Consider the following 15,561-nt stretch of genomic DNA (forward strand, 5'->3'; position numbering starts at 1 on the left):
TATATACTAACCAAAAATGCAAACACACATGAATCTCTTTGACAAGTCCAAATTACGGATGTTCATTTTGTTATAGCCCGAACAGGCTATACACGAATTATTTAAATATTTACATTTTTTCCTTTTCATGGTATTTATTACAAACAAAAAGTAGATTTCCATATTAAATCTGTTATAGTTAACCACATATATCTCCCCACCCCCCAGGAATAATTGTACAGAAATAATTGTACATTGCGTATATACTAACCAAAAATGCAAGCACACATAAATCTCTCTGACAAGTCCAAATTACGGATGTTCATTTTGTTATAGCCCGAACAGGCTATAACAAAACGAAAGAATTATTAAATATATTATTTTAAATACATATTATTTTATATGATTGCTCAACGCGAATATAGATCACGTTACGAGTGTTGACCGAACAAAGCGCTGACAACGCGAGCCACGCACGAAGCCCGAGCGACCGTGCAATCATTTCATTGCGAAAACGCGGAAATCAGGCAAGCGGAAGAAGGACATTGCGAAAATGCAACGTAGAAGTCCTACTTAAAAGCGAAATAAAAAAAAATAAAGAAATTGCAAAAGTGCAAGCAAAGAAGTCCTACTTAGAACTTCTTAGCTTGCATCCGGATATTGCCAAAATCAAGCGACACGACACACAGCCTTGTCGCTAAACGACCCCCTCTCGGGAAGCCAAGGGGAGTTAATAAAAAGGCCCACCGCTAACGAACGGCGGGCAGTCTTTACCATTAATATTACGCGGGCAGTCTTCATCATTAATTAATATTACGCAGGTAGTCACAATAACTACCAAACGGGCAATCTTTATTCCTAATTACCTCCACGCGTGTGAAATCGCTAACAGTCGGTAGAAATACATACAAAGAAGCGAGAAGTGAGTCTCGAGACCGAAACTCGACTCTAGACACGCGCACGACAAGATATCCGCTATCGCGATACGCGATGCGAGCGAAAGTGCGGGAACATTGTAAATAAGCCAAACCACAAATAAAGCTGATATTTATCTATTTATTTAATGTGGAAAGTGTTGAATTATTTAAATAAAGTTAGTGAAGTTCTCGGACGGAGCCCGAATTCCTAAATTCCTTCCGCCAAACGATCCCAACTATCGTGCCTCTCCGGAGGCACAACATTATTTGGTGGCAGCGGTGGGATCTGCCGGGGCATCGCCAGAACTCACGCAAGACCTGCAAAAGACACGGTTGTGTTAAAAAGCGGGCACGCCAACAATCAATTCAATTGGAGTTGACGGACGGAAGCAGCTAAGCCTTCCCCAACACCTGAGAAGCACCCAGAGTGTAAACAGGACAGGCACGCCAGCACACGTAAAACGTAAGCTGACGGAAACTACAATCAACGGAAGACACCGCACGGACAACAGAACGAGCATCGTCACAACAACTGTAACAGAAACGTGAGCCGCCAAGCATCGCGACCTACGATAACTAAATACATCGACGCCGGACAACGATCGCCGTACGTCGAGCATCGTCAGCCGTATCAGCCGCCGAGCGAAGGACTGCAGCGTCAGCAACCTACTGACACAGCGAGCGATCATGCGAGCCGTTATATTATTGTAAGTCCGAAAAATTTAATAAATATAATAGCGTGAATGTCGGAAGATTCTAATATACCGAAACCGATAGCGAACCGATCGTGGTTACTAAGCGAACCAGCCCGACGAGCGATAAGCGTAAGTTTAACACCGCGAGAAAATTTTGATAAAGCGCGAAGAAACTTAGAAAAACAATACTCGAGCGAAAGCGAGACCGAGTTACGGGAGAACGTCGTCACAGAACGCGAATTTCCGTTTAACAATTTTGACGAAAGCCTACTCCCGCGTAATACGACTGACCCCACTGACAACACTCAACGCGAGACTAGACGTACGCGACCGTATATTAGTAGATCTCCAAGTAGAGTATCCCTACGGCGCGAATTTTCATTAACTTCCTACGAGAGTGATCTATTCGATCCGGAAGAAATTTATAGCCAACAAGAAAATAATATGGCCGAATCGCGAAATCCGCAAAAAAACATTCCCGCGAACCCGCCACAAAGCGCGGTAAACGAGGAAATAGAAAGAATGCGACGATCCATTCATCAAATGGATCGAAATATAGTGGAGGCTGATCACACACCGCCTCACGAGAGAAACCGCGAAGAAAGAGGAGATTATACACAGATCATCCACATTTTAAATGAAATACGCGCGGACATTAATTAATTCGTTAAATCGACGAATGACACGACTAGGACACGCAAACGTACAACATAATTTGGACGCACAACTACCCCGTCATACGGATACTCGCAGGGAAAACGATAACAATGCGTGTAATGCCATAATGTACGGGCGAAACGATTGCGATATCAGAAACCGACGAAGCGTCGCTCCAAATTATCTGCCGTTAGCGGAAGCAAGAAAAATGATCCCCTAGTTCGACGGAACCTCGCGACATAAGCTATTAGAATTTCTAAATTCATGCACGTATGCCATTCAAGACATACATCCCGCGGATGAAGAATCTTTAATCCGAGCCATTTTATATACAAAACTAAGAGGAAAAGCCATGCAGGATTTCGAGACACGAAATATTCGGACGAATTTAAACAACAACTCGAAACTTGTTACCAGTCTAAACAAATTACTACGCACTTACAAATCGAGTTCAATTCCTTAAAACAAAAACCGAATGAAACTGCGCACGCTTTCAGACAACGTGTTGATTTACTAGCGATGAAATTGTACAATTCTATGATTGAAGGAGAAGAAGACCCTTCACTATCAAAACGCACGATTCAACACATGATTAAAAAACAAGCGTTAATAAACTTTTAAATCGGACTACGCGACGAATTACAAATACTCGTACGCGCGCAACGATACACAACGCTCCGAGAAGCGATAACGGGCGCGAGCGCCGAAGAAAAACTCAGACCGGGAACGACGAAAACAAGTAGTTTCGTTAATAAAAATAAAACTGAACCAAGTTACTCGCGAAATAATCGAGGTTCGAGCCCGCAATGCTTTAAATGCGGGAAAAACGGACATTACGGACGCGATTGCCGAAGTAGCTGATACGCGCTCCCAAAACCGGAAAAATCATCGCGGATAAACGCGATAAATAAATACTGCGCACATTGCAAAAGGACAGAATCCAGCCGCGACAAATGCTGAAGTCTAAAAGGGAAACCAAAAAATAGTACAAATACATTAAAAGTCGGAAATCAGCAAAAAACGCGCGACGAAAATATACGCGACCGAAGGAAATTGCGACAACTAAGAAAGAACGCCGATAGCGCAAGTAGCAACAGCGAAAGCGAGCAGGAAGAAGCGAGAAAGAGACAACCGCGACCTGCATCTGAGTATCGCGTTACGCATATTAAAGATATGCCACGCGCACAGAAAAAGACGGACTTATTGCGAATAACATTACCAATGCGACAAGCAAAAGACGGAAAAATACAGATGTTGTACGACTCAGGATCGACCATCTCATTGATAAAATTAAAACATTTAAAAGACAACACATTAATACACGAAGATAAAATCGCGCTCACAGGCATAACCGGACATAGAATACACACTATTGGAAAAATGTACGCTACATTTAAGATAGAAAACCATAAGGTAAAACATGCATTTTACGTGGTAAAGGACGACATTCCGATCGAATATGAAGGAATACTAGGAATTGATTTCCTTCGACAACATTCAGTGTACTCCGATTATAATAAAAATCAATTAAAAATAGGAAACGCCGTACTAAAATTCCATTTGCTTAACAAAACGATTTTAAAACCGCGCAGCGAGACCATCGTAAAAGCGACAACAAATCAAAATCGAATAGGAATAGTACGAGCCGAGGAAACAGCTCCAGGAATCTACCTTGGAAGCTGCTTAGTAGAATCTAAAGATTACACGTGTCCCGTTAGCATCATAAATACAACCGATACGGAAGTCGAGATACAGACGCCAAACGTCACCCTCGAAGACATAGAACGCGAAATTGAATCTAAAATACATACGAAAGAAACAAGAAAAATTTTAAATATACTAACTCGAGACACGGACAAATCTGACAACTACTACGCACGCAACATCTAAAAACGGAAGAAAAACAGGCACTCCTACGGATATGCAAAAAATATTACGATACATTTCAGTTGGACGGAGAACCACTGACGTGCACCGCGACGGTAGAGCACGAGATAAACACGCGCGCCGATACCTCGCCGGTGAACACGACACCGTATCGTCTTCCCGAGAAGCACAAAACGGAAGTAAATAAACAAGTGCAAGAAATGCTAAAAAATCGCATAATCCGAACAAGCGCGAGTCAATGGAACGCACCCTTATTGGTGGTACCAAAAAAAACCGACGCATCCGGAAAACCTAAGCTCCGAGTAGTAGTAGATTTTCGGAAGCTAAACGATTTAACAATAGGCGATTCATTTCCACTGCCCAATATCACCGATATACTGGACCAGCTAGGAAACGCTAAATATTTTACTACACTGGACTTAGCGTCAGGATATCACCAGATACCGATGGCTGAGCAAGATAAACAAAAGACAGCTTTTCCAACGCCCTACGGACACTATGAATTTAATAGAATGCCGTTTGGATTGAAAACATTCCAGAGACTGATGAATTCAATTCTAACAGTAATGCAAGGACTTGAATGTCTAGTTTATTTAGACGACATCGTCATATACGGATCGAGCCTAGAGGACCACAATAGAAGACTCAAGGAAGTACTACAGAGACTCCGAGAAAATAATCTAAAATTGCAACCAGATAAATGCGAGTTTTTGCGCAAAGAAGTAATTTATATAGGTCACATTATTTCGGAGAATGGAATATCTCCGGATCCGTCAAAGCTAACCGCAATAAAAGAATTTCCGACGCCGAAGAAAGTAAAAGATATACAATCTTTCATAGGACTAGCCGGATACTACAGAAAATTCATAGAAGATTTTTCAAAAATAGCCAAGCCACTAACGAAATTAACAAAGAAAACGGAAAAATTCGAGTGAACAATGGAACAGCAAAATGCTTTTGAAATATTAAAAGAAAAATTAATGACTGCGCCAGTGCTAACGTATCCAGATTTCAATCAAGAATTCATAGTGACCACCGATGCTTCCGACTATGCAATCGGAGCAGTATTGTCACAAGGAAAAGTAGGTAATGACCGACCAATTGCTTACGCCAGCAGTTTTATCGCGAGCGGAGCAGAATTACAATACAACAGAGAAAGAATTACTGGCAATTGTATAGGCTGTAAAACATTTTAAGCCATACATATACGGTACGAAATTTAAAATCGTAACCGACCACAAACCATTAATCTGGTTATTTAATGTGAATGATCCCGGATCAAGATTAATCCGATGGAGATTAAAACTCGAAGAATATGATTATGAAATCATTCATAAGGCCGGACGAGCGAACGCGAACGCCGATGCACTGAGCCGCAATGTAACAAGAGAAGCCCATAAAATAGAAGAGGAAGAACGAGAAATCCTCGCAATAGAAGAAGAAACAAACTCCGACGAAGAAAAAATATACACAGAGAAAGACAAGAAACAGATATTATATGAATATCATGATGCACCCACAGGAGGACAAGAAGTTGAACGCACGATAAATAGAATCCGTCTAAATTATAATTGGCCAGGAATAACGAAAGATGTAGAAAATACATCGCAAAATGCGAATTGTGCTAGGAAAATAAATTATCGCGAAAAGTACAGTTAATAATCACGGATACGCCTACTAAACCTTTCGAAAAATGCGCGTTAGATATTGTAGGACCGTTAACAGTTACAACAAAGGGAAATAAATATCTCTTAACATTCCAAGACAATTTAACGAAATTCAGCAAAGCGATACCGATTCCAAACCAAGAAGCGAACACGGTCAGCAAGGAATTTGTTACAAAAGTTGTATTTGAACACGGAATACCGGAAAAAATTTTAACGGATCAAGGCACAAATTTCCTCAGCGAAATATTCAAAAATACATGTAAATTACTAAAAATAAATAAAATACAGACAACTGCCTATCATTCGGAAAGTAATGGCGCGTTAGAACGATCGCATCGAACATTAGCGGAATATTTAAGACACTACATAAACGAAGACCAGACAGACTGGGACGAATGGATACCGTTCGCAATGTTTACATATAATACGACGACACATACAGCTACGGGGTATACACCCTTCGAATTAGTGTACGGGCACCAAGCGGATCTACCTACGTCACTGACGAGACCGCCTAAACCGACATATAATTACGACGATTACGCGCAAGAATTGAAAAAAAGATTAAGGGCAACGAGTCAGCTCGCAAAAGAGCATATTAAAGACGAAAAAATTAAAGCCAAAAAACAGTACGACAGAAGTACTAAAAAAATTAAATTTAAAGTCGGCGATAAGGTATTAGTACACGACGAGACGCTCCGACGCGGACGATCTAAGAAACTTGAAGCCCTATGGACCGGACCGTACATAATAATCAAAAAAAAATCGGATGTGAATTATACAATTAAGAAAGGAAGGAAAGCGGTGCGCATGCATACGAACAAATTAAAGCAATTTATAGAAAACTAAAATAAGAACTTACTTAGTCGTTGTTGGAACGACCGATTAATCGCATCCGATCCAGAACGCGACGCATCTGCTCGAGCGTAGCCCGACCTCGCCCTCCGGAGATACCGAGTGTACGGATCTGCTCCATAAAAAAACGCCGAGAATTTCGAGGGAGTATAGACAGGCCCAACCAAAGTCGTCGCAATAATGGGATGAACCCATCAGGAGGTTCATAACGAGGAATCTAAAAGGCATCGTCGAACCCATCGTCCATCATATTCATATCAGTTTGAGGCACAATAACCAACACTGCACCATCACCAGTATCGTCAACCTCGCCCTCCAAAAAAGGCAGATAACGCGAACGATCGACTAAATTTACGCAAACCATGTTAGTCGGATACTCAATAATACGCGACTGAATAAAAAAACCACACGACGCTAAAAGCTAGCAAGAAGAAAGCTTAAACTCATAAAATAAGAGCCGATAAGACGGTTATGTGAAACATTTAATATAAAATTACAGGATACTCGTCAGTTGGAATAGCCGACAGGCCGAGAGTCGCACGAGGCAACAGGAAATGGATTCACCTTACAAAATCCAAGAATTCCTACACAACACCGGCATATATTTCGAAAAAATCGAACAATTGCAACAAGCCACAAAAACGTGGAAATTAGTTATTAAAATAGATATAACGACACTAAACGACAAAGTATGGCAAATAAATCAATACATCCAACAAACCAACGAGATGTGCGAACAAATAAAATCGGAATTCCACCATAAACGTACTTGCGATAATTTAAAGGAAATCGTAAAAAACGAGTCAAAACAATTAACAAAATTAATCACTCTAATAAATACGCTATATAAGACGCGGACGAACGGACGTAGAGGCCTCGTCGACGGAATAAGCACAATAGCGAAAACATTGTTCGGTACAATGGATGCGAATGATAAAGAGTTAATAAATGAACAGTTAAACCTCTTGCAAAATAATCAGCAAACCATTCAACATGTCGCGAAAAATCAAATAAAAATCTTAAATAGTACAATAATACACTTAGATAAACTAGAAAAAATATTAGATCATAACGGTAAATTATTAAACCATTATTTTCGAGAATACAGTACTCGCGAAGAAATAACCGAACATTTTACGGTAATCATCGCGATGATAACAGATTTAATTTGAGACGCAGAAGATGTAATAGAATATCTTACGTATGTACGCAAGGGCACGATGCACCCCGTACTAACACTTATCAGCGACATTATAACACATTTAAAAGAAGCAGCTATCCAATTACCTCACGGTTTATATTTTCCTTTCGAAATCCGAAACGATGAATGGTTAGCACTAGAAGAATATATTAAATAATAACTGCATACCGTGAAGGATCGATCATATTTACTGTATTGCGATTCCCACTAATCTTACAACCAGTATACGATATAATAAAGGCAGGGTTGGGAAGTAACGCGTTACTTGTAACGCCGTTACCGTTACAGTTACTTTTTTTCGGTAACTGTAACGGTAATGGCGTTACAAATTTTATTTGTAACGGAAAAAGTAACTTCGTTACATTTTTCGGTAACGAGTAACGAATTTAACAGTTACTTTTATCGTTACTTTTTTCAAATTTTTTTATTTATTTAAGATATTATTCTCGCTATTGTGCGTGATAAAATTTTTATCTTAACCGTAAAGCCGTAAGCAAATCGACCAATTAGCATTCTTATTATGTTGTAAAAATGCTTGAATGTGATTGATCAACTTATGGCTCTTGCAGACCAGTGCGATGACGCGACGCGCGATATCCAATGAGAGCTTTATCTTTTCGGAAAAGCAGAGCTCTCATTTACTACCAGTTCTAAGTACCTTGCAACGAAAATTAGAAAATCTCAATAAATCTGACCTTATAGATTACCATTCATTAGTTGAAGCTATTCAGCAAGGTTTAAATAAAAGGTAACTTATTAATTTGATTAATACATATGTTATTTAATTTTAAATAAGGATTTAATTGAAAAATATTATTTTATTTTAAACTATTAATTCAAAAGTATTAATTTCAATAAAACAAACAATGTCGCTTAATTTACTATATTTGATTTTAAATTTCTTACAATATTTGAAACAAAAGAATTAATAATAGCAGCATGTTTACATCCAAAATTTAAGTTAAACTGGTTAACCGGAGAAAAAAGAAAACGTGCTGAAAATTACTTGGAGGATTTATTGGGAATCCGATCAACTGAAAATTCTTCAAAAGCTGGAAAATCTAACGATCACGATGATTTTTTCATTTTTGAGCAAAAAACGGTGCAAAATGAATCTGAACAAGAAGAATTGCAACGGTTTTTAAAATCAAATAATTGTAATATAGAAATGTTAAACGACTATCCAAAACTTAAAAAACTTTTTATTAAATATAATACAGCTCTACCAAGCGGTGCATCTGTAGAAAGAATGTTTAGCATCGGTGGCTCTGTATTAACACCACAAAGAGGGCATTTAAATGATGATACTATGGAGCAACAAACTTTATTAAAAATTAATAAAGAATTTCGATAAAATTTAATCATTTTGTAATAAACCTTGAATGAAATCTTGCTTACAAATTTTTTAAAAGTTTTTCTTATGCAAAATAATTTATTAGTTTGTATTGTAAAAAAGTAACGGAAATTGTAACGACTCGTTACTTTTTAGTAACTGTAACGGTAACGAGTTACTTTTTAAAATTAGTAACGAGTAACGGTAACGAGTTACTTTTTAGAAAAAATAACGGTAACGGTAACGAGTTACTTTTATAAAGTAACTTTACCAACCCTGAATAAAGGTAACCCCATTACCTACTTACGATCATAAAAATATATTTACGCACGCGGAAATAAACCACGAAATAATCGTAGTTAATAGAGAAGTATTAACGTATATCATAATAACGGAGGACAACTTAAAAAAGTGTATCGAAATAAATTCCAGATACATGTCCGAGAAAACACAACCAATACACCGCAATAATCCAAACGCGCCGTGCAAAATACAATTGTACTTGCAACCACAAAGCCAGAACGAAGCTTGCAAAAGTAAACATGTAATTGCGACAGAAACGATATGGATACCGTTGCAACAGACACTTACTTGGCTATATTCAACTGTACGCGAACAATCAATAATAATTCAATGCGAAAATTATAACGAGATTAGAAAAGTAATTAAAGGAACAGGGCAAATTACCCTTCAAAATAAATGTAACTTAATAACAACAGAAATGACGATCCAACCAAAAGAAGTCATACAAGATAGCGAAATAGAAACGTATTTACCGGAAATTAATATTACATTTATACGAGATAATACAGACATACTAGACACGAAACAACAGAATATCGTACAGCATTCAGAATTAACAGAATTAAAAAATAAATTAAAAGAGATGAACAACGATTTGCAAGACAATAACGACAAATTCTTCATACAAAAATAATTCGTATATCCTATGGCGACAAGCGGAATAACCACAGTAATTATAATAATATTAATAATTTATATAATTATAAAAAATAAAAAAAAATATACGAAACGACCGTCAGTCAGGATATACGAAGAAAACGAATCACGTATATCATACGGATTCCCAAGACCCATACTAAAACGTAGTTTAAGCACACGATTTTAGAATAAGAAACGATTATATTCATATTATATGCGGGGAAAATATTGTACATTAGAATAAGAAAAAATTTTGTTTTACGAAAAACGTCACTTTTACGGGAGTGGTGTACTTGGACACAGTATAATTGGACACGGTGCAAATGGACACGTTACAAATGGACACGAGATTTTGCACACGGTTCAATTGGACACAGTGCATTTGGACACAGTAATTTTGGATACAGTAGCTTTTGGATACATAAGAAAATACGCATCGTTTACTTGGACACCGCTCAATTGGACACTGTTCATTTGGACACCGTTCGTTTGGACACAGAAAGATGCGCACCGTTCATTTGGACACCGTTCGTTTGGACACCGTTATTTGCCCACCGTTCGTTTGGACACCGTTCATATGCCCACCGTTCGTTTGGACACCGTTCATTTGCCCACCGTTCGTTTGGACACCGTTCGTTTGGACACCAAAATTTGATTTAAGTTATACGACGTAATCCACACCAAATTTTTGTTTTAAATAAGAAATAGGTTTGGGTTAGGTTATATCTTCCGGAAGTGGAGCCCTCCCGCAGGGGGGGGCGGAACCCACTGTATCCATGCATGACATCCAAATATGCGAAAGGCTAAACAAAGTGCTAAAAGCAATGTAAAATTAATGACATCAGTATCAGAGATATATAAGTATGAATATATTTTATTTTGACAGATATTATAACCTTCAAATGTATCTCCTTTTCACGATTTCATATTTTACATAGATTTACCAGTATAAAGTGTTATAAGAATACTGATTATATTTTCCCAAAATGATTTTTATTTCTCTCCATCTGTTACATATTCAAACAAACAGTGCGCATGTTTCTGTGTACAAATGAACGGTGTCCAAACGAACGGTGGGCAAATGAACGGTGTCCAAACGAACGGTGGGCAAATAACGGTGTCCAAACGAACGGTGTCCAAATGAACGGTGCGCATCTTTCTGTGTCCAAACGAATGGTGTCCAAATGAACAGTGTCCAATTGAGCGGTGTCCAAGTAAACGATACGTATTTTCTTATGTGTCCAAAAGCTACTGTATCCAAAATTACTGTGTCCAAATGCACTGTGTCCAATTGAACCGTGTGCACAATCTCGTGTCCATTTGTAACGTGTCCATTTGCACCGTGTCCAATTGTACTGTGTCCAAGTGAAGGCCACTCCACTTTTACACCTCCGTTTTTCTTTTTCTTACGGGAGAGGGATGTTATAGCCCGAACAGGCTATACACGAATTATTAAATATATTATTCTAAATACATATTATTTTATATGATTGCTCAACGTGTAACGCGAATACAGATCACGTTACGAGCGTTGACCGAAGTAGATAAATAGGGCCGGTTCTAAGCCGGGTCCTCCGAGGGGAATGCGGGGCGAGGGGAAACGTCGCGGGCGAGGGCGGCATGACGTCACGCGGGCGGAGGGGGATTTTGATGGCGCGGGGGAATGACGTCACGCGGGCGGAGGGGGATTTTGGTGGCGCGGGGAATGACGTCACGCGGGGGGGGCTTATCGCGGGAGCATAAACAGCGCGGTGTATACAAAGGACGAGTGTCGATGTCCGACTGCTCGAGAATTTATAAACATTATAAACAAATATCATCTCACACTGCATTATTGCACGTGCAGCCGATGTCCGGCTGCTAGAATTCGCGTCGGGACATGTTTATCGGTGTACTTACAAAAGGTGGGTGTCGATATCTGAAAAATAAGGCGAGCGCCGATTTCCGACTGCTCGAGAATTTATAAATAATATAAACAAGATAGAACCATCGCGGTGCTCTCTTCATCTTTTTTCCAGGAAAAGTCGCTCGCGCACTATTGCGCGTAACATTAGAATTAGATGATAAGACGAGCGCCGATATCCGGCCGCTAGAATTCGCGTCGGGACATGTTTATCGGTGTACTTACAAAAGGCGGGTGTCGATGTCTGAAATATAAGGCAAGCGCCAATTTCCGGCTGCTCGAGAATTTATAAATAATATAAACAAGATAGAACCATCGCGGTGCTCTCTTCATCTTTTTTTTCCAGGAAGAGCCGTTTATCGTATCGCTTGTCGGGATACGTTTCGCGATACCATAACGCGATAGATTAAAAATATATAATGAAGAACGAAGGATGTCAAAAACTCAGTATGCGGTTTGAAAGCTTACGGTCCGTATATCGACTGAAAGAGGTACATGCGCACTGTTTGTTTGAATATGTAACAGATGGAGAGAAATAAAAATCATTTTGGGAAAATATAATCAGTATTCTTATAACACTTTATACTGGTAAATCTATGTAAAATATGAAATCGTGAAAAGGAGATACATTTGAAGGTTATAATATCTGTCAAAATAAAATATATTCATACTTATATATCTCTGATACTGATGTCATTAATTTTACATTGCTTTTAGCACTTTGTTTAGTCTTTCGCATATTTGGATGTCATGCATGGATACAGTGGGTTCCGCCCCCCCTGCGGGGGGGCTCCACTTCCGGAAGATATAACCTAACCCAAACCTATTTCTCATTTCAAACAAAAATTTGGTGTGGATTACGTCGTATAACTTAAATCAAATTTTGGTGTCCAAACGAACGGTGTCCAAACGAACGGTGGGCAAATGAACGGTGTCCAAACGGACGATGGGCAAATGAACGGTGTCCAAACGAACGGTGGGCAAATAACGGTGTCCAAACGAACGGTGTCCAAATGAACGGTGCGCGTCTTTCTGTGTCCAAACGAACGGTGTCCAAATGAACAGTGTCCAAGTGAGCGGTGTCCAAGTAAACGATGCGTATTTTCTTATGTGTCCAAAAGCTACTGTATCCAAAATTACTGTGTCCAAATGCACTGTGTCCAATTGAACCGTGTGCAAAATCTCGTGTCCATTTGTAACGTGTCCATTTGCACCGTGTCCAATTATACTGTGTCCAAGTGCACCACTCCCGCGAGGACTCGATTAGAGAGACGGATTATACACAGCGGTGGTGATTACAGTGGTGACAATACCGCGGAAAGACTCGTTTGGCGAGAGATCGATACCGCGTTCGAAAACCGTATACTGACCGGTGCGATGATTAACGCAGATTATATCGAATCGCGACAATTTCTCGAGGACGCCAAAGACATCGTGCTCGAACACGTGCAAAAAGTTATGGAAAGACATAATAACGTGAAAGTGAATACTGTGTTCAACGGTGAATTCGTGTCGGGTGATAAGAGCGCAAATAAAAGTGTAAATACCAGAAACTATGAACTCTTTCGCACGTCTGATTTACACGAGTGGTACGAGCGACGCGTCGTCGAGCCCACGCTTGCCTCGCTCGAAGAATTTCAAGAACGCGATAGCGGGTGGGCTTTGTCGCGAATTCTCGATTTAACTGTAAATATAAATAAATATAATCCAATGCGCGCGGGGTGTCATATTAAATTACCGCGAGAAATAACAATGAAGAGAGCGGTAATAAACGTGCAATCCAAAGACAATGCGTGTTTCGCGTGGGCGGTGGTCGCCGCTCTACATCCAGCCGAAAATCATGTTTATCGGGAATCTTCGTATCCACATTATACGACAGTGCTAAATCTCCAAGACATTGAGTTTCCGATGACATTGAGTCAAATTAAAAAATTTGAACTTCACAACAACATTTCGATAAATGTATACTGCATCGAGAAAGAAAACAACATTGTCCCGATATGTCTGAGCGAACAAAAGAAGGACAGACACGTCAACTTGCTGTACATGCAAGATTCGCAAGACATTAGACATTTCGCGTGGATCAAGAATTTATCCCGCCTCGTGAGCTCGCAATTGAGCAAAAAAGAACACAAGAAATATATCTGCGATCGGTACGTATATATTTAATAAAAATGCAATATATAAAATATACGAAAGAAAAATTAATTATTTCTACTTTTTACAGATGTTTACACTATTTTGGATCGGAGGACAAGTTGCAGTCGCACATTGTAGATTGCCGAGAAATGAACGAGTGCGCCATTCGGTTACCGAGCGATAAAGACAAGTGGTTCGCGTTCAACAACTACAACAGAAAGGAGCGACTTCCCTTCGTCGTATACGCCGACTTGGAGTGCGTGCTGAGGAAGACCGACGGTGATCCGATGGCGTCTACGTACACGTTTCAGCATCATCAAGTATTTAGCGTAGCTTATTATGTACATTGTTCGTACGATGAATCGTTATCCGCGTATCATTCTCGCCGTAGTACCGATTGCGTTTCGTGGTTCGTGGAAAAATTAAAAAATTTAGCGCAACGCGTAAAGATTATTTTAACCACGAATGTCCCCATGATAAATTTAACGCGAGATGAGCGGGAAAAGTTTCACAGCGCGACACACTGTCATATTTGCGAAAAACCGTTTGTGCAAGACGACACGCGCGTACGCGATCATTGTCATCTTACCGGGCGGTATCGAGGTCCCGCGCATTCAAACTGTAATTTAAATTATAAAGACTCTTTTTGCATTCCCATAGTATTTCACAATTTATCCGGTTACGATTCACATTTTATCGTCGAGGAAATAGCTACCGCGTTCGAAGGCTCGATCAACGTACTACCGATAACGAAAGAAAAGTATATTTCATTCACGAAACACGTTAAAGATACCGCCGAAAAATCAGATTGGCGAAGCGATATAAAGTTACGGTTCATCGATTTATACAAATTTCTCAGTACTAGTCTCGAAAAATTGGCATCGTTTTTAAATAATGATAAACTTCAAATTTTAAAATCGAAATTTCAAAATTTATCGATCGAAGAGTTCAATTTATTGACGCGAAAAGGTGTCTTTCCATACGAATACATTGACAGTGTCGATAGGTTGCACGATACGTGTTTACCACCGCGCGAATCATTTTATAATTCCTTGACCGGTGACACCGTATCCGAGAGCGACCACGCGCACGCCGAAAACGTTTGGAGACGATTCTCCATTCGAACGCTAGGCGAATACAGCGATCTGTATTTAAAAACGGATGTCTTGTTATTGGCCGACGTTTTTGAAAATTTTCGCAACAAATGTATCGAGAGTTACGGGCTCGACCCCGCGTATTATTATACTCTTCCCGGATACATGTGGGATGCGATGCTAAAACATACGAATATTACGTTCGAATTACTTACTGATATCGATATGGTTATGTTTATCGAACGGGGAATACGTGGTGGCCTGAGAGTACTCTGCGTTGATACCACTGCTT

At 39.5% G+C, this 15,561-nt stretch overlaps 1 protein-coding gene across 1 annotated transcript in view; it reads left to right on the forward strand.

Annotated features, from left to right (window-relative positions):
* The first annotated feature begins 13,494 nt into the window (after positions 1–13,494).
* LOC138942760 (uncharacterized) overlaps positions 13,495–15,561 on the forward strand; it is a 3,860-nt gene continuing 1,793 nt past the window's right edge. The window contains exons 1-2 of the mRNA XM_070313228.1: positions 13,495–14,193; positions 14,289–14,495. Of these exons, the coding sequence (XP_070169329.1) occupies positions 13,495–14,193; positions 14,289–14,495 (906 nt within the window). The remainder of the gene's footprint in view (positions 14,194–14,288; positions 14,496–15,561) is intronic.

This window comes from Polyergus mexicanus, unplaced genomic scaffold (assembly GCF_030449975.1).
Source record: "Polyergus mexicanus isolate NDT 795.1 unplaced genomic scaffold, iyPolMexi1.0 SCAF_23, whole genome shotgun sequence".
NCBI lineage: Eukaryota > Metazoa > Arthropoda > Insecta > Hymenoptera > Formicidae > Polyergus > Polyergus mexicanus.